This window comes from Syngnathus leptorhynchus, chromosome 18 (genome assembly GCF_054491065.1).
Source record: "Syngnathus leptorhynchus isolate UIUO chromosome 18, UIUO_Slep, whole genome shotgun sequence".
NCBI lineage: Eukaryota > Metazoa > Chordata > Actinopteri > Syngnathiformes > Syngnathidae > Syngnathus > Syngnathus leptorhynchus.
Genome location: NC_141212.1, coordinates 3,727,072 through 3,749,280, shown reverse-complemented (window position 1 = coordinate 3,749,280; position 22,209 = coordinate 3,727,072). Strand labels below are relative to the sequence as shown.

The 22,209-nt window shown below is 43.6% G+C and overlaps 5 protein-coding genes across 10 annotated transcripts in view; 3 read left to right on the top strand and 2 right to left on the bottom strand.

Annotated features, from left to right (window-relative positions):
* Positions 1 to 4,112, bottom strand: part of atad2b (ATPase family AAA domain containing 2B) — a 28,551-nt gene extending 24,439 nt beyond the window's left edge. The window contains exons 1-13 of one of the 4 annotated variants that reach the window (XM_085936861.1): positions 3,895 to 4,112; positions 2,259 to 2,416; positions 2,099 to 2,130; positions 1,870 to 2,017; positions 1,685 to 1,784; positions 1,489 to 1,615; positions 1,269 to 1,412; positions 1,118 to 1,193; positions 954 to 1,055; positions 716 to 827; positions 524 to 639; positions 277 to 451; positions 115 to 203 (exon numbers count right to left, since the gene is read on the bottom strand). In XM_085936861.1, the coding sequence (XP_085792987.1) occupies positions 115 to 203; positions 277 to 451; positions 524 to 639; positions 716 to 827; positions 954 to 1,055; positions 1,118 to 1,193; positions 1,269 to 1,412; positions 1,489 to 1,615; positions 1,685 to 1,784; positions 1,870 to 2,017; positions 2,099 to 2,130; positions 2,259 to 2,416; positions 3,895 to 3,993 (1,478 nt within the window). In that variant the 5' untranslated portion in view covers positions 3,994 to 4,112. Of the gene's footprint in view, positions 1 to 114; positions 204 to 276; positions 452 to 523; positions 640 to 715; positions 828 to 953; positions 1,056 to 1,117; positions 1,194 to 1,268; positions 1,413 to 1,488; positions 1,616 to 1,684; positions 1,785 to 1,869; positions 2,018 to 2,098; positions 2,131 to 2,258; positions 2,417 to 3,490; positions 3,869 to 3,894 lie in introns of those variants that run through there. The other 3 variants (XM_085936862.1, XM_085936863.1, XM_085936864.1) reach the window with 3 other exon arrangements.
* On the top strand, positions 2,698 to 7,099 carry ubxn2a (UBX domain protein 2A). 3 transcript variants are annotated; one of them, XM_085936872.1, is made up of 8 exons: positions 2,726 to 2,891; positions 3,039 to 3,142; positions 5,051 to 5,099; positions 5,194 to 5,305; positions 5,418 to 5,527; positions 5,605 to 5,742; positions 6,104 to 6,265; positions 6,692 to 7,099. In XM_085936872.1, exons 2-8 carry the CDS (start codon positions 3,124 to 3,126, stop codon positions 6,870 to 6,872), a joined length of 771 nt encoding a protein of 256 aa, XP_085792998.1. In that variant the 5' UTR covers positions 2,726 to 2,891; positions 3,039 to 3,123; the 3' UTR covers positions 6,873 to 7,099. The 3 variants fall into 3 exon arrangements, with proteins under 3 accessions (XP_085792997.1, XP_085792998.1, XP_085792999.1); XM_085936871.1 differs by lacking the exon at positions 3,039 to 3,142 and having other exon boundaries at positions 2,698 to 2,891; positions 6,692 to 7,098; XM_085936873.1 differs by lacking the exons at positions 2,726 to 2,891; positions 3,039 to 3,142 and adding an exon at positions 4,662 to 4,799.
* Positions 7,100 to 8,380: 1,281 nt separating this feature from the next.
* On the top strand, positions 8,381 to 17,192 carry mfsd2b (MFSD2 lysolipid transporter B, sphingolipid). Its single transcript, XM_085937584.1, has 15 exons — positions 8,381 to 8,480; positions 9,017 to 9,331; positions 11,130 to 11,255; positions 11,326 to 11,450; positions 12,651 to 12,774; positions 13,166 to 13,244; positions 13,309 to 13,490; positions 14,064 to 14,154; positions 14,593 to 14,714; positions 14,825 to 14,908; positions 15,345 to 15,428; positions 15,560 to 15,669; positions 15,732 to 15,875; positions 15,940 to 16,116; positions 16,252 to 17,192. Exons 2-15 carry the CDS (start codon positions 9,032 to 9,034, stop codon positions 16,298 to 16,300), a joined length of 1,797 nt encoding a protein of 598 aa, XP_085793710.1. The 5' UTR covers positions 8,381 to 8,480; positions 9,017 to 9,031; the 3' UTR covers positions 16,301 to 17,192.
* Positions 17,193 to 17,462: 270 nt separating this feature from the next.
* On the top strand, positions 17,463 to 19,998 carry irak1bp1 (interleukin-1 receptor-associated kinase 1 binding protein 1). The gene is made up of 5 exons (XM_085937695.1): positions 17,463 to 17,771; positions 18,055 to 18,136; positions 18,361 to 18,491; positions 18,681 to 18,983; positions 19,755 to 19,998. The coding sequence occupies exons 1-4, from the start codon at positions 17,488 to 17,490 to the stop codon at positions 18,961 to 18,963; spliced, it is 780 nt and encodes a 259-aa protein (XP_085793821.1). The 5' UTR covers positions 17,463 to 17,487; the 3' UTR covers positions 18,964 to 18,983; positions 19,755 to 19,998.
* On the bottom strand, positions 19,000 to 21,762 carry LOC147042437 (uncharacterized). The gene is made up of 7 exons (XM_085937696.1): positions 21,620 to 21,762; positions 20,755 to 20,885; positions 20,199 to 20,288; positions 20,015 to 20,103; positions 19,766 to 19,926; positions 19,528 to 19,644; positions 19,000 to 19,461 (listed from the first exon to the last, which is right to left on the bottom strand). The coding sequence occupies exons 2-7, from the start codon at positions 20,877 to 20,879 to the stop codon at positions 19,351 to 19,353; spliced, it is 693 nt and encodes a 230-aa protein (XP_085793822.1). The 5' UTR covers positions 20,880 to 20,885; positions 21,620 to 21,762; the 3' UTR covers positions 19,000 to 19,350.
* Positions 21,763 to 22,209: the final 447 nt, after the last annotated feature.

Here is a 22,209-nt window from a genome sequence, read left to right as displayed (position 1 = left end):
TTGTGATTGCTTGAGCAAAACAGACAAAAAATCAATGTCACTTTGCGCAGTGTTTAAAACCAGCCACGGGTTGTCTTTCGATTTCTGTAAAGAAACACCATAATGTTGTTTAACCTGTGTATCTGGTCTTGCCGACTGGACCGAACCGGAGCCAATCCATCGATCTCATCAAAGAAGATAATGGACGGCCTCATCATGTAAGCCTTGACAGGAAAAAAATCAAACTTTTAGAATCACCAATTCTCACTTTGAAGATTATTAACAAATGTGACTCACCTGGTCAAAGAGGAGGCGTAACTGTCGCTCCGATTCGCCGACCCACTTGCTGAGGCAGTCGGCGCCTTTGCGCATGAAGAAGGAAACCTTGCGTTCGCCCTGACCGCACTCGTTGGCCAGGGCCCGGGCCACCAGCGTCTTTCCTGTCCCCGGCGGGCCGTAAAATAAGCACCCCCTGCAGACACAAGACATCAATCAGTATGTTCCGCTAGAGCACACAGCAATTTACAACCACGTGTCAGCTGACCTCGGAGGTTGGATCTTGAACTTCTCAAAGACCTCCGGGTAAAGAAGTGGGAACACCACCATCTCCTTCAAGGACTGGATGTGATTCCCGAGGCCGCCAACTTGATCGAATCTCACCTGATGGAGAGGATGCCATTTTAAGGACAATGAAAAGATATCAAAGCAGTCTCGTGCGGGAGACGACCCGACTCACCGAGGTGTCGAGGTTCATGGGGTCCACGTCAGCCAGGCTGGCCCCCACCTTTGTGCGATCGCGGAGGACGCCGCTCGCCAGGTCCTCCACTGTCAAGTTCATGGGCAAACATCTGCAAGATAGACGGTCCGTGTCGATCAAATTGACAGTGGACCATCCACCAAAAATAAGACCTCCAATATTGAAGTGAATGAATACTGAACATTAGGAGGGTCCCCATCATGACTTATTTGAATACCTGTTCCTGGCCCGAGCCATGCTCTTGCTTTTCCTTCTCTCAAAGCGCTCCTCATCCGAGGACGAGGTTGTGTCGCTGCTATGAATGGCGTGTTTTTTTACCCTGAAAAGAAAACCAACAAATGGTTAAGTTGTGTTTGCAGCGTCGCATTTCGCACTACTGACCGTATATGGCTTCTTCTTGCTGGCGATCTGTGGGTGTCAAAGAGCGTAGGGTTGCTTTGCTTCCTGTTGACCGGTTCTGAAGGACATGAAACAATATGTGTGGTGGCCGCTCGCCTTTGCCGAAGAAGACAACGGAAAGTGTGTTGGGTACCGATCGGAGGCGCCTCGTATCTTTGCACGGTCTTGCGCTGTCTCAGGTTATACGGCCTGTCGTTCCCTTCACCCGCTTCTTCCACTTCATCCCCTTCGTCGTCCTCGTCTTCGGCGTCCTCCTCCTCTTCCTCCCCGTGAGATTCTGCGGGTTTTCAAGCATTTACCCGCCGTGATTCAGCTGATTCATAAAGTGCTGCCTGCATCAATCGGGAACTCACCTTCTGTACCCTCTTCCTCCTCTTCCTCCTGGGTTTTACTCATGGCTTTGTGGTGCGCGGGCAGGCTGAACGTATTGCGGCGCATGGACTTCCTTCGCTTCACCCGAGAGTACATGTCCATGTTTTCCTGAAAGAAAAAGAGCAAGTGTTTGTCGTGGAACTTCAGTGGAAAGGTTGTTTATTTTCCCCCCCAGACCTCCTCGGTGTCTCTGGTCCACATTCGGAGGCGCTCCACCTCGCGGTTCTGCCTGATGCTGCTAATGTTGTCCATCTCCTGGAGGACGGCCTCAGCGGTGCTGCGCATTGACCAAACAACAGTGATGTACCTAAAACTAGTATGAGGGACATTCTCGGAGGTGCCAATGGTGCCCGGCTGCTCACCTGTTGACCAGCTGGTCAAACAGCAGGCTCTGGTTGAGGTGTGCAAACTGGCTCTTCCTGACACGGCAGCTCCTCTTCAGCTCCACGTGGCCGTTCATGCGTGAGTGGTCACCCTGGCCCAATTCCTCCTTCCGGTGCCCCATGTGGCCTACCGCAAAAAAAAAAAAAGATATGAAATAAGGGATTCATTTGCAGTAATATCTTTGAGATTAATGCAGTGTAATATTACCGTGCCCGTTTTGCATGATGCGAGATGACAACCTAAAAGAGAACAAAGACAAGATTTGATTTTAGGCTTGTTACACCGATAGACTACTAAACATTACAATATTGGGCTCATTTCAAAATTTCTCCCAGAGATCCCCCAAAATGACAATTAGCAAGCTGACCTGGTGCGGTAGGTGGGAATGTCCCAGCTAACCCTCTGGCCTTTGGTCTGGGGCGAGGGGGACGTGTCGCTAGAGCTGGGCTCCGGGGTCATCTGCCTGTGGGGCCGCTTGGCAGGTGGGCTCAGCCGGGAACTACTGGCATCACTGCTCATCTCCTTCTGGTCCAGCAAAAAAACAATGACCGTAAAACAGTGTATGTGTGTGCTGTTTAACATTTATTGCTCACTAAGAACTCTGGATGCTTTCAACTTGTTTACTATGAGACATTTTATTTCCCTCTCAGCCTTGTGTGGATTTCTATTGGCCTTATTGTAAAGTCAAACCTCCTAACCCAGGCAGGCAAGTCCAGTCTTAGAGAGCCAATGCCCTGGCTGTTTTAGAAGGTTCCCTCCTACAACACTGATTGAAATGATTAGACGTGTTCAGGGATGCTTGATGATGAGCTCACCTGAATCAGGTGTATTGTAGGTGAGGAAACCTTTAAAACTGGTAGGAAGTGCAGGAAACCGGCACTGTAGGACAAGAGTTGCCTTGCACACTTTACCTTTGTACCAACTTTCTTGAACATCTGTGGAATGTATCATTGGGTCAAGGAGAAAATAAATGGTGCTTCTTTACTGACATCACACCATGGCGAGTATTGCTGACTGCTGTAATTCTCTTGGTCCTTTTTCTAAGTTTTATCCATTGCATGTTTGTGCTGTAATGTATTTTCGAGTATGCACTTCATTTTTACTGCTGTTATATCTAGGTGGATTGAAATTGTATTTCTCTGAAAAGCATGTTCATCTGAGCCACATAACTGGGATATGAAAGGTAAAGTCCCCAGCAGAAGATAGTTCAACAAAGATGGTCCAATGTCTTTATGCACATTCTCTCTTACAGTTAAGTGGAAACTCCTGTATTTTCTAGTTATTGAACAAAACCTTTTTTAATTCTTTGCTCTTCACATTGACACAAAAAGGCTGTCAGTCAGCTTTAATGTCTCACAAAGGAACTCTACAGCCCGACCGCATTCATGTGATAAATTGTACCATTATTGACCTTTCATTGTCTACTCAAAGTAAGATATAGTATTAAGGGCGCAAAGTTCACCAAGTTCAGGCTTGTCTTACACGGAAGATGAGCCAGCCAACTGTTGTGATCCCTTCCCCCACAACAAAGCTATTCTGTCGGGCTAGCTCCAGCCTCACTCGCGCATAAACCCAACCAGAAACGTGTTAAATACTTACACAAAAGGAACACACACTAGCGGTAATACCCTTCTGTTACACCCCGTGGTGGGCTTCACGTATAGGGGCTAAAATAAGCGGCGGAACGCGAGGCGAGTCGCCCTGGTCCAACTACCAAACACAAAGGGAACTCAACTTGAAGCTATCAGCTAACACAGCTAGCTTCCGCTTTGAACGGGTTTTATTTATACTCGTCATAAATGACAGGCGTACGAACCACGGCCATAAGGTGTTGAGTTGTTTGCGAACGTGACCCGGCGGGTGTCAAGCCCGTCGGCGGTGGCATTTATCCGGGAAACGATGCAAACCGACGCGGGTACAGCTCCTTCCCAGGCCAAGGCTATAGCTACAATTAGCGGCAGCTGTGTTAGCTCATCAAGGGGGAAAAGAGGAAACCGGCTTACATGTTCGTCCGCGTTGCGCTCGCTCCTCGACGACGAACGGGTCCTCGAGGAGATGAAGTGGTCGCTGCTCGGCCGCGAGCTTTTCCGTGTGTTCACCATGTTTAGTCTCACTCAAAAGGCTCCCAAACCGGCTCCAAACACTGGCTCATAGAGCACAGCACCGAGGCGCCATTCCTCTCTCGTTCTCTCCCTCCCTCGCTCACTCACTCAACTCACCCCCCCTCCCCAACTCACTCACTCACCCCCCCCCCAACTCACTCACTCACCCCCCCGCCCCCAATCCCGTGTGTTTGTATCTCTCACCCTTGTTTCTGTCTCTGTACAGTATGTTTAAGTTGTTAGTCGTGAAGTTTTTTTAATTACTGTCCGTATAAAGTGAAAATAAATGTTTCGTAATTTTGTCGAAACATAAAAATAATTAAAATCTCTGTGGTGACCCCATTTTAGAATCCACTACCCCCCCATCAACTGTTAAAGTATCACTTTTATGACCTGAATTTATGATGAATATGCATTGATTGCACTGTAATTTAAACTCCCTGTTCTAATTACTATTACATGCAATTGATTTTTTTTTCATTGTTCTCCATCCATTGTTTTCCATCCATCTTGTATTGACAGCAATGCAATGACAGTCGAAACATTTCGGATGAAATAGAATTTGTGAGAACACTTTCATTTGCATACCTATTAATCCTCCTAAACCCCTCTTTTTTGTTTTAATTATGATAAAAATGCCACACTGAATGTTGATTTCTGACGATGGAGCACGTTACGACGCTACCAGGCAATTTACGGTGGATTTATTGACGTCAGAGCTGCTGCCGTAAACTGTTCCACTGGTTCGCTGCAGAATTGTGCAGATGTTGTAGTCGCAGATCAACCGTTGCAACAGACTTAGACTGGTAAATTATTCTTTTAACCAAATTACCTCATGTTTAATTGTTGTTTATTTCATGTTCGTCAAATTGGTGCTATGTTCATTTTGTTACGTCACTCGCGCCCACGTTCGTTATTGATGATCGCCTTGGTGTATTGTAAATATCAATATATAAAGCTTCATTGTTGAGTGTTAAATCATTAAAACACGAGACAAGATTAATGACCAAATGAATTAAATGTTTTGTAAATTGTCTTGTATTGTTTTCCTTTTCAGATGGACAAGGCGACATGATACAGAATGACACTGAGGATGATGATATTTGGTAAGGAAAATGCTTGCTGTCGTCAAACTACATCAAATGAACACGTGTCCAACATATTGATTAAAAATACGTGTATATATATGGTGTTGAACAGGGTTGCCAGCGATGACAACGAAGAGGAGGCTCCGATGAGGTGTAGCTTCTCTGTAGAAGACCTCCTGGATGAGGTGGAGAAGATTTGTTATGATGCTTCGGGAACATCCAAGGTCACAAATAAATTGATACTATTGTTATTGCTATATATTCATACAGAGCTTAAGGGCCGCTCAAAATTATAGAATAATTCTCTTATCCTTCTCTGCTCATTTTCCCCGCCAGGTGGAGATGGTGGTGCGCCTCTGGAAGGACGGCTTCACCGTTAATGACCAGGAGTTCCGCAGCTATTCAATCCCTGCAAACCAGGAATTCTTGGATGCCATCAAAAGGGGGTGCGTTTTATTTTTAGCACAACTTCTTAAGATAACCTGAAGTAAATGTCCACATTGCATTGTGTTATTCAATGCAGGGAACTTCCAGCGGAGTGGGAGAGCCGAGCAGAGGAGGAGGAGTTGGAGGTCAATGTGGAGGTTCTAACGGACGAAGAGTACGTTCCCAGGAAGAAAGTTTTCCACCCTTTCAGTGGGAGAGGATACCGGCTCGGCAGGTGAGAGGGTCTTTATTAAAAAAAAAAAGTGAGATTGCAGGATATTATAATCCTTAAAATATTTGATCCTAGTGGTGTAAAAATACTACCATCAAACGAAAATATTTATAAAAAAGTATGATTCATTTGTATTGCATTACATTTTGCTAAGGATAAGCTGTTTGAATATTTACTGCCTATACCACTGCTCGCCACAAGGTGTCAGTCTCAACCCAAGCAACCAAAGCGGGTCATGGCGTCATCCTGATGCGCTGCAAAAGAGCGCTGATTCAATTTTCTCCTCCTCCCCTGCATCATAAACATCGGTATTAAAGCTAAAGATTTAATCTGACGTGTTCTTTAATCTCCGTTCCGTTTGCAGCGTGGCGCCCCGAGTGGTGGCCCGCTCGCCGTCGGTGCACGAGGACGGCGAATCCCTCCCCATCCCCATGGTAACCCTGGACCACGCCCTACCAGTCACGTCTCTGCAGCTGTGGTTGGCCGACGGCCGCAGGCTGGTGCAGCGTTTCAACCTATCGCATCGGTGTGTATCCACATCCCCGCCAAACAAACAAAAACATGTTAATCTACGAATTTGTCTAAATCTCCAGATCACAGAAAAGATTGCTGCTAGTTTGGATTACGTAATAGTCTGGCGTGCAAAACATAATCTGAAATGCAGCGTGTCTATCAAATCCCAGCCTGGGGATGGGTTGCGTAACCCCCAATGCAGCGTTTATGTAATGGGGGCGAGGAGCTCAAGGATGGAGAGTCTGCCTCCGACCTTGGCCGGCCTCCCGTGAGAGCAGGGGACCACTAGTCCTCATGAATAATGGAGACCCCTGCTCGCTTGAACGGGGAGGGAGCACGGGACGAGCTGTCACTTTATACTGGAAAAGTTTTGTATTGTTAAAATTGCTTTGTTTCCAAACTACATATGACCAAGTGTCTTTTGTGCCCCCCACCTCAGGATCGTAGACATCCACGACTTTGTGTCTCGCTGCCACAGGAGCTGCCCGCCCTTCATCCTGACCACGTCGCTTCCCGTGCGAGAGCTCCACGACAAAGACCTGAGCATCGAAGCGGCGGACTTGGCCAACGCAGTCATTGTCCAGCGGCCCCTCAACACGCACCCCCCATTTGCGCCATAATCCACCGCTCACCTTAAATACATAAATAACATACATAAGGCGGCACCCCAAAAAAAAAGTATTTCCAAACTGTGAGCACCATTTTTATGCACTTTTTCAAAGCCAGACACTAAGCATGTTGAGGTTTACATTAAATGTTTGCCTTGGTTTTTAGACATCTACTCAGTTTTTGAATGTATCATATGTGCCTGCATCGTTTCCATCAAATACATGTCTAAAAAAAAAAAAAAACCTCCAAGCTTTTTTTCTTTTTAATACTCTTCCAAGCAAAGCAAATAACTGAATATTTTATGGTTGCATGAGAGCCATATCTTAACATTGAAGTACTAGCTCAAGGACTCTACCCCAATCTTTACATTTCAGGATTCAGTTTAGAACAATTAAAACAGAAAACATCTTCCCCTCACCCCCTTTTTTTTTTCCCCAGGCTTTCTTCCAAGCCAAGCGCCATTATCCGTCGTCAATATTTAAAAGCTATCAAAGGAGCATGCGCACAAGACGGGATTAGCGGATGTGGTTTTTCAAGGTCAGAACAGAGACAGTGTGATGAACATCCCAATTCTACTGACTTTCACAATGTTTTTGTACAATTCTACATTTTTGTGAAGCTTTTGGGCTTAAAAACACAAAGTGGGGTGAGGAGAAAAAAAAAAAAGCGTGATCTGGAGCTAAATCCATTCCTCCATTATCAGACTGCTTGTTTTATATGTAGCACTTCTCTAGAATTGACTAATGGTGCACTGTGGGAACAAAACACACACACCTCGAAGGCTGCTTGTGACATGAAACCAAACCTCATTGTTAGCATTCCACCTGCTGCTTGGTAATTACAGGTTCCGTGTAACACTGGCGTGAGCCGGAATGTCGCCGTCTGGGGAGTTACCAATTGTCAAACACAGGTAGGGTGGGAATGCAATGCAATGCAATGCATGTCTGTTGTTCAACTGACAGCTCCTTTTTTGGAAAGGGACTTTTTGGACTTCTGAGCTGCTGTCTTTTGCAACAAGCTCCGTGTAAATGTCATTGTCATGTGATGAGCCATTAGGGATTGTTGCTGGTTGGAACTGGTTCTACTGATCTTTCACCATTAATCAGAGGGAGGTTACATGGTGATACATTCACAGGACACAATATTAGACACTCCTCAAATTAGAACAGAGGACTTAATTCGGCCAAAGTTCTACCTCTATTTACATTGAAAACTCAAATTATGTTTTTCCCGATTCAAAACTTTCCATATCAACAAAATGTGTCCAAATTAGATGCCACACAAATTCAAATAAATTCAAGGTTTCTTATATCACATGCACAATTCTAAAACGTCTAGTGTAGACCAATTGGAATAATTTTTGCTTGAGGGATGGGTGGGGGGAAAAAGACAAATATTTGTGTGCAAATTATGGTTGAATGAATACTGCAGTACATAGTTTTGGTCGCAAGGGGTCGCCCTAAAGAGCATGTCTTTTACCCCTGTGTCTGCTGGTGCGTGTGGTTGTTCATTCTCCGCAGTCTCCTCATCCCGCCCGGCCGCCGACTCTCTGCTCCCGGCATACACACACCCAGCAACCTGCCACTATAAGGAGCTTTCCTTTTTTCCAACAACAGAAGGTAAGACGACACATTTGTGGTTTTTCTCATCTTATTTATTTTTTGGGATGTGTATTTTTGTAAACATACATTATTGATTTGTACTGCCAGGAATAGTAACACATTTTTTTTTATTTGACACGGGACTCGCGATGCATCCCGTTTGCACTCAGCGGACAAAACATTAGGTACACTTAATTCATAAACTGGTGAGGTAATTCTACCTTTTCAAAAGATAAGAAGATTTACAATGGATATTATGATCAGCCATGTTTATTATTCTGGCCATATAGAGAGGGCTAAAATATGAGAAACAGACTTGTAATAAATTATGAATGCAAAATATTCAAAATTACCAGCCAGATTATCATATGAAGTAAGCACTTTGGGTTTAGGTGTGTACTAGTGAGTATTGTATCTTTCCATGATGGAATTCTGTACACATGTGTCAGCATTCCTGAATGTGTGTGTTGTGCATACTTGTTATTGAGTGTATGTGTATTTTTTTGTGTGTGTGTGTATGTGTCATCCCCTGGTCTGGCCTCCTCGTTCCAAAGCACCGCAGCATGTGAATGGCGGCGGAAAAGGTCCGAGTTGTCCAGGAGGAGGAGGAACAGGAGGAGGAGGTGCAGTCAACGCTCCCTGCACGCAGTCAAAGCCACGTCCAATTCCCACCCCGTCTTCTTGCGCACACCCGGAGTCTCAGCCACACACAATTTGGTGCGACCTCACAGAAGAAACCCACCTGCCGCCTCACCCACAGCCTCTCCGCCATGGCCCGCGGTGAGAACGGCGCCCAGGGAGGCCTGGCTGCAGCGGGGAAGATGCTCAAGGCATCTGAGGCACTCTTAGATGCCAAAATCCCTCAGCAGGTAAGACCACCCCATCTTGATGAACGCATGTTAAAATGTTGAAGCTAATTGCTGGCTAAAATGCTGCATTCTGGAGTTTTGAGCTAGCTTGGGCACTTTAGAGCGCCTCATTGTCTGCTGTGAGTGTACGCATGTCAGCGAAAGAAAAAGGAGGGGTAATAAGGATGTGCAGTATGTGTTAAGTCTTGTTGTCGTTTCCATTTGTGTGTGTGTGGCTACTGGATTCAGGCTGTTCCTGTTCCTGCGCCTTCCGTTTTGAGTTGTCATTGAAAGCAACCTTTGACATGACGCCATCCACTAGCCTTAATAGTGCCGAGTTGCTTTTTTGCACAAGCGTTTTTTTTTTTTTTGTGTGTGTGGAACTGCCTGATTCTGTTTTTGTTTTTTTTTCTCGTGCATAACATCAGACGGGACATCCTGTTTATCTTCTTTGATGATATCGGGGAGAGTCATGAAGGAAAGAATAAGGAAGGCTACAGAGAAAATTTGCAGCATATTTTTGCACATCATCAGTAGCGTGGAGGCGGCGAAAACACTTTGATTTCCTCTCCAATTAGCCGTAATTGCAGCCAAAGCCTCAGCCTTTACTTACCTCTGACCCCACTCGTCTTGAGATGGAATAATTACACGCCACCCTCCTGGTAATTGTCGCTCCGCAGGCCCTTCATGTTTTGACAGGGAGGCGGTAATGACAGCGTTTGGCTGAGATGTGGCCGCTTTGCTAGTGTTGGACCTTTGGGTCACATGGTGCCTCTTATTAAATTGGCTTTAATGCGTGATTCCAAACAATTCATACGTAGCATAACATGTTAATGGTGCAACAATGCAAAAAAAAAAAAAAGAATAGACATTTCATTTTTCCGCAAAAAAAACATTTCAACACATCGCTTTCCACTTTACGCAATTATTGTGTCATTCTTTTCGACCATTTTGACAATAATGACAAAAGAATTACTCATCGTGAACTGAACTGTTAATTACCAAAATAGATCGGATGTACAATTCTGCTTCTTGTAACCATGCAGAGGCGTTTTGGGGGGGTTTGTTACTCATCATTTCATCAACAGCAGACTTTGATTTCGCTGGGAACTCAAATTTGAAAGTGTAAAAAAAATATATATAGGTATTTTCGTTTTCGTCGTGACGCATGGTGGAAGTTTAGTTGAAAATAGAAAACCAGCTGCCAGGAAATTACGTCAAACGTGACTTGTAAACAGTTAAATAAATGACTAATGACTTTTGCTTCCAATAAAGTACTATTCAAAAGTTTTGGGACATTATAACTACTGTAGTAAATAATGGCAACTCATCTAAATGTTAGTGTTGGACTTGAACGCAGTATGTACTAATCATAGAGAGCAAAGTGGCGTGTTTACTGTTCTCCGAATGGCTTCTTAAAATAAAAATAAAAATAAACACAGCAAACAGGATAAATCAATAGACACTTCACCGCCTTGTTATTTACATGGTGTCTTTCCACACCATCATCATTTTCACATCCGCAACCTCAGCCCGACCCGAGCATCTTTTAAACCTTTAAATACGGATGTTGGGCACTTTACTGGCGAAACCAAAATCTCGGGGCACATTTTGTCTCGCTTTTGGCGCTTTTATTGCTCGCAAATAGAAAATGCTAATTGTACGCTCCTGTTGCAAACCGCAAATATGCTTGATTCTAAACTTGTCAGACATCTGCCAATGTACTCCAAAACGTGAAAATAAAATCGTTAGATTTGCAATTGTAAATCGACCATATTCTCATATATTGTCTTAATTACGTAATTTTGTCATGATACAGACCGACTTGAGTCAGAAGTTATCGGTGTGCAACAAGCTGTGTTTTGCAATTGGTGCCGTCCCCAAAGAGGTTGCAGCCAGCGCCACCGCCTTCTTCCTGCAAATTTACCTGCTGGATGTTGCTCAGGTGAGCCCGAACGCCAGCGTGACAATTTCAAGATTCACGTTTAAACACTACCAAAATATGTCCCATACAGATCAACGCCTTCCAGGCCTCCATGGTGCTGTTTATCGGAAAGGCCTGGGGGGCTGTGGTGGATCCTGTGGTCGGCTTCTTCATCAACAAGACTAAGTGGACCAGGATCGGTAGACTCATGCCTTGGTGAGTTCTGGTAAAATGGCTGATTCAGCCAAAGATGCCAATTTAAGACCAATTATCAGAACTACCTTATCAATCACAAATGGGGCCGTAGATTAATACAGGCGAAGAATTAAAAAAAAAAAAAACATTCTTGTGTTTTTTTTTGGTTTGTTTCATAAAACCTAAAGCCAGCGCCTGTATCTAATGGCATTTTAATTACGTTCTTCCCGACACGCCCTATACTGAGCCGCTACGTTTATGTAACGCTTCATTTCAACTTTGGGCAACATCCACGACCACCAGGGTCTCTTTTTTTCTTTCTCCTTTTTAACATCCTGGATTTACTCGCGGCAGGCTTTCATTGCCGTGATGGACTTAAGAATGGAGCTGTTTTTTGGAAAGCAGTTGCTGTAATTACACGGTCGCAATTTAATGCTGCTTGTGCATTACAGACTTTAGATCACACACACTGCATAAGCACATCAGACTTGGAAGAGATCCAAGTAACAATAGCAGAATGAAAGTGAGGCCCCAATTTTTTTTAACCACCTTGCCTGATTTGAGAAAGAATGTGGGCGAGTTTGTTTCCGGAGTCTGCTGCGGTCCATGCGGCACCATTTGACAGCCTGCTACAACTTTCGATGTGGCTTCAAGTAGCCCTTTAAATCCCTTCTGTTCCTTTGCACCTCCTCCAATTAACTCAATTGTCTTCTTATCTGGTCTTTAGTGAACCACCTTGCAGCACATTCTCATTCCCAAAACCCTTTCATGGCCCACCGGTGCTCAACCCGTCACACTCCTCTCATCCCCCCCCCCCCCCCCCTTCCCTAATAGTGCAGCACCAGCGTTGTGCGTCGTCTTTTGTTATCGCAAACAATCGGGAGGAGAGTGGAGCAACACAGCCGGATGCTACCAGAAACCACTCGGGCTCCCGCTCTTTATTATTCCTCTTCCTGCGTCATGGGGTCAGAGGTTGCTTGTTGTTGTTTTTGTTGTTGTTTTTTGGGGGGGGGCATACGGTGATGGTTTTTTTTTTTCTCCCCATAATAGCGACCGAGTTAACTCTCCAAATGTATGAATTATACAACAAAGTCTAAGCAGACGGCTTAGTTTAACTTATCGGAGTAGAGTGAACTCGTTTCGATGTTACGTAACAGATTAAAGCAGACGTTTGATTGACAGCTGTGGCGTCCCGAACTCCCATCTACCCTCTTCCTATAGGATGCTGGGCTCTACGCCGTTCCTGGTAGTGTCCTACTTCTACCTCTGGTACGTGCCCCCCTTCGTTAACGGGAGGTTCGTGTGGTACCTCGGCTTCTATTGCCTCTACCAGACCCTCATCACGGTGAGTACCAAAATTACCCCTCTCTAAAAGTTCCTTTAAAATCACAAAGTCGTATCACTGACTCAACTTTTTAAATGTCAATTTTCATTGGATGAAAGTTAAAAGTTGACAAGAGAGGGTAATCACATTGGGGAATTACCCTCCCGCTTCGGGAAGACGTCAGACGTTAGAGCCCCGGGGGCTTTTGGGCCGCCGCACCCCTCAAAGGGAAAGTGCAGCTATTCCTGGCGCCTTTTGTCATCATGCTCCATTCATCTCTCTTTGGCCTGTAATACGCTCTTTAAGTATACACTTGTGGGATAAATGTTGCTTCGACCCGTTTGCGGCCCATCAGAATGCGATTTCTGGTTCATAACGGGTTATCAAGATGCTTCTGTTCTTTCCCCGCTAGTGCTACCATGTGCCTTATTCGGCTCTCACCATGTTCTTGAGCACAGACCAACGGGAGCGCGATTCAGCCACCGCCTATCGTAAGCACCGACCTGTCAATCATTTGTTGATGATTTGGAAATATTAATTACATTTTTTCATCAGGGATGACTTTGGAGGTGTTGGGCACATTGGCCGGCGCCGCTATCCAGGGCCAGATTGTGGCCAGTGCCCACAGATTGAAACACTGCCAAGGACACAACAACACTACAAATGCATTGAACATCAGTGGGGGGGCAGAGGTGGTCCGGAGTTTGGTGCGCTCTGAGGAGTACCTGTCACATGCGGTAAGCAAAAACAACATTCCAGAACAAAAGAAAGCAATTAGTGTCTCGTGAATGTTAAAGCTATGCTGAAATGCGGCAGGATTGTAGAAACGTGAGATTTGAAGATGAGTCAGGAGGTACATAACATCCCCTGTTAGATTCATTTGACATCCAAAATTTGCCCAAAACTGAAAATCCTTAGCATTTGTTTTTCACTAGACAGCAAAAAGGCGGCTTGTGTCTGTAATATTAGCGTTTGTGTGGCTGGAAAAGTAACTTGATACGTCGCGTGTTGGGATTTTGGCTTTTGGCCGCAGCTATTTGGGCCCGGCTTGTTCTTTCCGACACATTTTGGGCAAAGGCTCCTCGGTGGTTTGAGCAAAGGCAAATAATGACAGCGGGGAAAGGGGAGCAAACAAACGCACTAAACAGCAGAGGTGCTATTCTTGGCATCTGACTTGCTGTCTCTCTTTGCTCACTACTGTATTCTGTGAGGGGAAAGTAACAAACCATAACTTCTCAACTAAGATGGGTTAGGATATCAGAATGATTAAAATAGACAAAATGACTGCAGATTTGTTTTTCTGGTTACAGAAGGAAGTTTACATGATCGCTGCTGGTGTCATCGGGGGAATCTTCCTGGTCTGCACTGTCATCATGTTTTTGGGAGTCAAAGAGAAAGATGGTGAGGTCTTCGTGCAGACATGTACAAAGTATGACTGTATAAAGAAAAGAAATAAAAAGTTGTGGTCATAATCAGAAGGTATATATATATGTTGTATATTTAGGGAAAAAGTTAGTGGTAGGTGGTCCGTGGTTTATCCTGGTGGTTTTGTCAGGATCAAATGAAAGCAAATATTTCACCTTGAAACTCCTCAGGTGCTTTCTGTACAACTCTAAAGATGAAAAGCGCTTTATTTGTCGAGCAAGATCATACATTAACCCACAAAAACTTTACATTTGGACTTGAAGGCGTGCATTTTCCTTCAACTAGTTTGTCATATACCTTGACTTTATTGAATTAGCTTATTTAGCGCAAATGTGGCATATTGTCAAAGAAATTTGATTGATTTAAAAAAACAAACCCCCCAAAAAAATAAAAACATCAATTGGTGTTTTCTAGATCCGTACGCACCAAGGACTGACAAGCAGATTCCGTTCCACCGTGGCTTCATCATGGTGATGCGTCACGGGCCGTACCTCATCCTGACCGCCGCCTTCCTCTTCATCCTAGTGGCCATTCAGGTAAACACACAGCAAGCCCGATCAATACTAATGGCTCGGCGGATCAATGGAGAGCAAGTCGTGCGGTCAGCCGCCATCTCGTGTGACTCCTCGTTTCTTGTTGTGCGCAGCTGGTACAGAACAATTTCGTCCTTTTCTGCACGTACGCGGCCGACCTGAGAGAACACTTCCAGAATATCGTGCTGACCATCCTGGTGAGTTGACGCTGACATTTTTTTGCATGAATCCTAATGCAGTTAGACCAAAATAGTTATTAACCAGCCTGGAATACACGACGGAGAGCCAATAGTTGACACTAAGCGCGTTGACATTTTCAATTTGGATGTTGCGACGGAAAGCGACTATTAAATCGTATTTATTCTTCCATAAATGGACCTGGGCAGAAATTTGACTTCCTCCACACTTTGAATTAAACTCTGAGAATTCAGCCAAATACAACACAATAAAATGAAAGTAGGGACATGATGCTTGCTTTTAAATTCTCAATATGTTTACATAACGATTTAGATCGCTTCAATGTTTTGTTTTTTGTTTTTTTTTACTTGTCACTTTGGTGTCATTTGTTAATCTTGTAACTTATGTGTCGCTGTTCTTACTTGTGTGTGTTATAGTTTTTCAATGTGCTCTCAGGTGTCTGCAGTAATAAGCATCCCTCTATGGCAGTGGTTCCTTCAAAAATTTGGAAAGAAGACGGCAGCTTTTTGCGGCATTACGGTGAGTCTACTTTTATGATCAATATTATGATTAGTAATACAACTCTGCTGTTTGGATGTTCCGGGTGCCATTTTGAAACAATTTCCTGCATGTAAACAAATCTTCATTTGAGGTCCATCTTGTCTTTCCAGGGGATCATGCCCTTCACAATGATGCTGGTGTTCATCCCCAACGTGGTGGTGGCGTACGTGGTGGCCGTGTCTTCTGGACTTAGTGTGGCCGCCTCGCTTCTTCTGCCCTGGTGAGACTCCATTATGATGGTACAATACCTCGGCCAAGACTGACCGCTAAATACGACGGCAGGTCCATGCTTCCCGACGTGGTGGATGATTTCCGGCTGGCCAATCCAAACTGTAAAGGTCATGAGGCCATCTTCTACTCCTTCTACGTCTTCTTCACCAAGTTCGCCGCCGCCGTCTCGCTGGGCGTGTCCACTCTGTGCCTGCAGTAAGTCGTCATCACTAAATCTGCCATTTTGTTTTCCTTCAACTCCATTTTTCTGCATCCTTAGGTTCGCAGGGTACGAAAACGGCGCCTGCAAGCAGCCAGTGGCTGTGGTGTACACACTCAAGCTGCTCATTGGTGCCGCCCCGGTGGCTTTCATCATCACAGGCCTCTTGATCCTGCTCCTGTACCCCATCACGGAAGAAGTGCGACTGAGCAATAAACTACAACTGGATGAGCTACGGTGAGTCACAGCAACATAAAACATGAGCAGGTCTCAGAGTATAGTCGTAAAATATCATGATTCAAATTTGATTTGATATACACATTACACAGTGTATATTTTAGATATTTATATATATTTTTTAATAAAACACAGGAAACAATCCAGTGTTTCCAGAAGTTCAGATGGCTTGGGTGTGATGTGACATGGAAAAATATTCCGGACGCCCGACACGTATTCCAGTGATGTATGCTGGGAAATTAGTGGCATTGGTGTATATTACACTGGGACTTGATTTGTTTCTACAGTGAACATTTTTTGTTTCAACATGTACTGTATAGCCATGATATCATAAGATTATTTATACAAATGAATGTATATCAGGGTTTCTTCCCCCTTTCTTTGCCGTGTCTAGTTGCTCTGCAACGTTGTTATTTATTATTTATGAATTATGTGACAATGATGACACATTAGGATTTGATCTTGTATTACTTTGCTGAGGAGATGAGAGTAAAGAAAAGCCACAAATTTCTGAAAAAAATCTATTTTTTTAAAGGTAGTTGTGATGTGTAGCATTCTTAAACTACTTCCATGTGTATTGCGCCCTCTAAAGGTAGGATGTGATATTAAACATTCTCAAAGGGGGGAATTTTGTGCCAGAAGTCCCCTCTATATTTCATTTCCGTTAGTTGACGGACAATCTGCGTGGATTTCGATCAATTTGAACAGCATATATGATGCTGAGACAATCAGTGTGGTGTACATGTCTCAGTATTGATCAATATTGATGACATGCCGATCTGATTAGTAATCTAATGCCAAGGGCCCTGCAATAAAACCCCCCTTTCATGATAATCTGTATTGTTTGTCTTTATGTCATTCTTGAGTGTTAGTGTAATGAGACTGTGTTTGGAGTCACTTATAGCAGTGTTATTGTCTTATATTGTAACATGGCCATTTTGTAGGGCCATTCAAAAGTGTAATTGCGCTTATGTATGTTGGAATCATGTAACTGCAATGACGTGTCTAATTAACAACACTGGTGAAAGTCGCATTAATCATTTGTCTCATAACATGACAGAAACATAAAAGATTTAAATGGTGCATCATTATTCGCCTGAGATATGGATATTAATTAGATCATTGGAATGATGACGTCATTGAACGAAAACGCTGATTAAATTGGGATTTTTTTTAACACGTAATGGAAGGTGAGAAGTGGTGCAGGTAAGAGAATAATAAACCGTTGTGGCAAGCATGAATATAGTTTTATGGAAGTACTGGACTGTCTTCGTAGTCTCTTCGTGCAGACAAAAATAAACTACATATCCCATCATGCAGTTCACCCATTGCCATGGTACCAGGAAGCCAACCGGGCGATTAGCAACAGCAATGGACAGCAGGATTCGAATACTACCCGGTGGCGCGCAGCCTTCTTCAGTCAGCCCGTTCGCAGTCACGGATGTTGAGCAAGGGATCAACGAGCTGCGGACCGGGAATAAACAGATCCCCGCCGGGAGCCAGGCGAGGGAGCTCCAGGTGACCGGGACGGCTGAGGTTAGCTGCTTGGCTGACAGAGCTTGTGTGCAACTCAGGGTGGGCAACAGCAAAACGAGCGTCAACGAGGTCACCAGCAGCGTGTCACGCCGGCTGGAATACATTTTGCAAGCTGTCAGGTACGATTAAATGCATAATCGTGCAATTAAAATAAATATAATTCTGTGTTTTGCCATTTTCTGCTGAAATAATGGACAGCTCCACAATTCTTATAGTCAAATATAATTATTTGGTAGAATAAACAGTATCAATTTATTCCACTAGTCCAGAACTATAGATACTTGTGTAAAAGTCCTCATTTAACCACTGTAGTGATGTAAAAAAATAAGTTTACTAAAATGCTTGTTAAAACAGGTGGTTATGATAAACTTATGTGTCGTAACAATGTTTTTTGATGACTAGGCAACATGGAGTCAGCGAAGATGACATCACTGTGAGAAAATTCCTCCACCGGGATGAAGAACTGTATCACATGAATGTAGAGGTAAGAGAGTCATTACAGATCCACAATATGTTCATTATAATTGCATTTTGTTTACCATGTCTAGTAACAAGAGATTGGATTGTGACACTGATGCTCATCTATGGCAATTTGCATTGTTTCATTCAAATGAAGCTAAACTTTCATAATGCAAATCTATGTTGGACGTCTGTCATCTGATTGTACCTAACGATGTGTCTGATTCATGGCTTTTCTTTTTTTTTTAGGTGATTGTCACCTTCTCTGACTTTGACAAAATGGAGCAGGCATGCAGCATACTGCTAGAGAAACTCGACAGGAGCGTCTCAGTGGGACAGCCTCGATTTTTCCACAGCGCCGAATGCTTGAATCGTGTCAGGTAAATATGTTTTTTATTTTTCTTTTCAACTCCAAAGATAAAAAATGATATTAGCCAAACAAGTATAAGATGCTGAGTCAGCTAATATTGGGAATGTGCATTTTTTTCAGATAGGTGGATAATACTCTAGTACTATAAAATCTACATTAATCCAATAACCAAGTATTTTGTTTGAAATTGTATGTGTAGGCAGAGTGCGTGTGTTTCGGCAGTGGAGAACGCTCAGCAGAAGGCCATCAGAGTCAGCCAGCTACTGGGACAAAGTCTGGGGGCGCCCACCCTGGTGCGAGAGGAGGAGACGAGAGAGTGGAGGAGCCAGGATGAGGACGAGGATGATGGTGGAGTTCAAAGACAGGGCCAAGAGGTTGGCTCTACCAAGGCCGCCCCTCTTCCTTGCATACCCGACGTCACCGCCTCCTCGCGGGTGTCCGTCTACTTCCGAATGCGTGATGGAAATCGGAAGAAATATTAAACGCCAAATTTTGACAGCAGGTGAGTCCGAAATATATTTGGGAGTTTGTATTGTCATTTATTCAAAGTCACACATTCATAACTATACATTCAAAGTTGTGCTTGTATAGCACTGTGCAAAGGTCAAGGCTATTATAAGCAGCTTCAAAAGGAAGCTAAAGCAACCTTTAAAACATAATCATGCAGCTTGAATCGATGGCTCGAATGTATCGCAAAAAAATCGATTAAGTCAAAAGGACCATTGAAGATAAATGTTGAAAAAAATGAATGCATTATAACAAAATGGCGGATATTTGCTAATCGGCCACACAATACATTCAAACGAGCTGCTGCTGCTCTCGATGGAATCGTCTCGATCAATATCGCCGTCATCTCACCGGCGTGGCGCTCAGACATCATCGATGTCGTCCTCTGGGAAAATCTCTTTCAGCCACGTCTGGGGTATAAAGCGGTCGCCGTCAAAATCGCTGAAGTAATGATCCAAGCTGGGAATGTTGGGCTGTAAACACATCATAATTAATAAAACACAAATTATGTGTGTGCGTGGGGACGTTTGTATTCCTACTTTTTTGCCAGTGATTCGCTTGAGGTGAGTTTGAGGCAGGTAGGCCACTACTACATGGTTAGGTCCTGGCCCGTTGAACAGAACTTTGTAATGAGGCGTCTTCTCGGCTGCAACACTCTTAATGGTTATCCAAACATCATATTATGGGTTAGGCCACATACGTCGTCATATGGATCAAATTGTTTATATGCTGTGGTTTTAATTATTATTATTTTTTGTCTTCTCAGTGATCACTGACCCGCGTTCCTTTGTACATCCTGAACACCCACTCGGCGGGGGCCCTCATCTCACTGTCCCAGCTCACCACCACGCCGAGCCGGTGGGTCTTGCGATCCACCACGACCTCGCCCACCCGCAAGAAAACGTAAGGCGGCCGTGGACTGCGCACCTCCTTGGATGCTGTGATCACACACACAAACATATAAATAGCATGTAAATATATTTTTTCTTATTAATATTAAAACAAATTTGTAAACCTGTGTCAAACCTCCAAAATATCCCTCTTCGTTGTCAAACATCATGGTTTTCACGGGATCCGAATCGGCTTCACCTTCCACGTCCACGCCGAACGCAGACCTTCATGACAAAATATTGAGGTGAGTTTAAGCGCTGTGGGAAACTAGCACGTTTCATGTTTTTGAGAGTTGAGAAACGTTCTGCAAAGTACTCACAAGATTTTGGCATATTGCTGCTGGCTCCACTCGTTCCAGGTTGAAATGCTCAGATAAGAACTGCTCCATTCTTTCCACATTCGAATCAACCTTGAACGCATCATCACGCCACTTAGTAGCAAATATGTTTAGGACCATGACCAGGTAAAGCCAGATTTTTTTTTTTTCTTACTTTTTTTGTATTTCTGGCAATTTTCATTACATTCCCCAAATGGAATCTAAACTTTTTCCTCAGCTACTGCACATTTAAAAAATTCTCATAAAAATAATTCAATGTGCAGCACAATAGTCTTGGGTGTACTGATGTGTTCAGGAAACCGGTACAGGCAGCTTGTGAAAATAAAACTAGGAATCAGGAAGTACTTTTATAATCACACCAGTAGTGATATTCTTCCGTGTAAATCTTTTAACAACACTGCCGTAAAATGAAAGCATAAAAATACAAACCTAATAAAAGGTTTAACCACATACTTTCTAAAACTTGATACCACAGTAGTACAACAAATACCAGATACATAACCGGTAGGGGGCAGATGAAAGAGTGAATGTCGCATACTTTGCTGACGCGAGAAGACGCTGCTCCGCTGTGTTCCCACTCCATTTGTGGATCAGGTACTGAGCCGGGAAGGCCGACAGCAAGAGCGCCAGTTGCACAGCCGCAGACAAGGTCAGCTGAGGCATCACCAACTGGAGAAGAAATACTCCCACGATCACGGTTTGATCATAGAAAGCATCCACACGATACAAAGACACAAGCTGTCGAGTGAAAATTCCAAATACCTAGCTGGCTCCTTGCACTATGGAGGTGGTGTGCTTTTGTAATTGTACTTAAATGTATTATTTGTACACTTGTCTAGATTCACCTACAGACCTGAATTTGGTTTCTCTTAAAGTTGAACTTTTATGGTCCAACACTACTGAAGGCTCTGTGCAGATTAGATTGCCATGGCAACATACAGAGGCAAATGTCTGATTGGACAAGATAAAATTCAGTGTACACATATTATATTCATGCCACTCGTTAAAAATTCCCTAATTTATTGACTAAAATAAAAATAAAATTATTAATGAAAAATCCACATTAAAGATGAAAATAAAAAAATGATAATTATAACAAATTAATTAATAAAAATGAATATAAGTATTATTGTAGTAAATTATATTAAAGCAGTCCATAAATTATAATAAATTACATTATTAAAAATGAATGGAGTTATAATTGTAGTAAACTATTTTTTTGGAAAAAAAAAACCCTTTTATTTTTAACTGGTTCGAAACCCAATGTGGCGTGCACTTGAGCACAAAAGTCTGCGCGTCTCTGTTTTAGGTCTTGCTGACCCTGACCCCCCTCACCACCACCACCATTGGTCAAATGGTCAAAACCACCATTGAACAGAAGGCTTGTGAATTTTGATCCTCACCTCGACTTTAAAACTCCTTTTATTTTCTTTCTGAAGTTTACACGAGTCCTTCCACGACTATGGCCACCTGTCTGTTGACATGCCATGAGTAGGCGGGGACATACAGCCAAAACACGTTTGAACTTTTAGCCAATCGCGGTGGCCCACGGGGATAATGCATGACGCCCAGTGTGGCGAAGAGCCACGTCAGATTTTAAAGATGGTAAAAACCATCACCCGGCAAAACGTAACGTCGTTACGTCAACCACGGCGCCATCTTGGATGTGTTTAATCTTGCGAATGTAAGTCTACGGACTGAACGTCATGAAACGACACAAACCGATACAGGACACAAAGTTAGAGCATCTTGTTCGTATTCATGCACAGACATATTTAAGAAATGAATAACGTTAATCACCGTGAATCTGCAAATTATACTTTCATATTTCAACAGTACAGTAATCTACATAAGCACATGCAGTGTTTTGACGCCCTCTAGTGGTATTTAGGTGCTAATGTGAGTTGATTCGCTTTCATTAGACATGTCATTTACTCCCATCTAACGGGATCTATGGACTATCACAGCATATATGAATACATATATTTAAGAT

Bases quoted from the DNA above. Each gene is read 5' to 3' on its own strand.
- ubxn2a (XM_085936871.1), top strand. From the start codon at position 2,834: ATGTATCATTGGGTCAAGGAGAAAATAAATGGTGCTTCTTTACTGACA. The intron at 5,100-5,193 runs GTAAGGAAAATG...GGTGTTGAACAG, and splicing joins ACTGAGGATGATGATATTTG to GGTTGCCAGCGATGACAACG. The intron at 5,528-5,604 runs GTGCGTTTTATT...TATTCAATGCAG, and splicing joins TTGGATGCCATCAAAAGGGG to GGAACTTCCAGCGGAGTGGG.
- mfsd2b (XM_085937584.1), top strand. From the start codon at position 9,032: ATGGCGGCGGAAAAGGTCCGAGTTGTCCAGGAGGAGGAGGAACAGGAG. The intron at 14,909-15,344 runs GTGAGTTGACGC...ATGTGCTCTCAG, and splicing joins ATATCGTGCTGACCATCCTG to GTGTCTGCAGTAATAAGCAT. The intron at 15,876-15,939 runs GTAAGTCGTCAT...CTGCATCCTTAG, and splicing joins GTGTCCACTCTGTGCCTGCA to GTTCGCAGGGTACGAAAACG.
- irak1bp1 (XM_085937695.1), top strand. From the start codon at position 17,488: ATGGACAGCAGGATTCGAATACTACCCGGTGGCGCGCAGCCTTCTTCA. The intron at 17,772-18,054 runs GTACGATTAAAT...TTTGATGACTAG, and splicing joins TACATTTTGCAAGCTGTCAG to GCAACATGGAGTCAGCGAAG. The intron at 18,137-18,360 runs GTAAGAGAGTCA...TTTTTTTTTTAG, and splicing joins TGTATCACATGAATGTAGAG to GTGATTGTCACCTTCTCTGA.
- LOC147042437 (XM_085937696.1), bottom strand. From the start codon at position 20,879: ATGCCTCAGCTGACCTTGTCTGCGGCTGTGCAACTGGCGCTCTTGCTG. The intron at 20,104-20,198 runs GTGAGTACTTTG...TTTGTCATGAAG, and splicing joins CAGCAATATGCCAAAATCTT to GTCTGCGTTCGGCGTGGACG. The intron at 19,462-19,527 runs GTAGGAATACAA...ATGTGTTTACAG, and splicing joins AGCGAATCACTGGCAAAAAA to CCCAACATTCCCAGCTTGGA.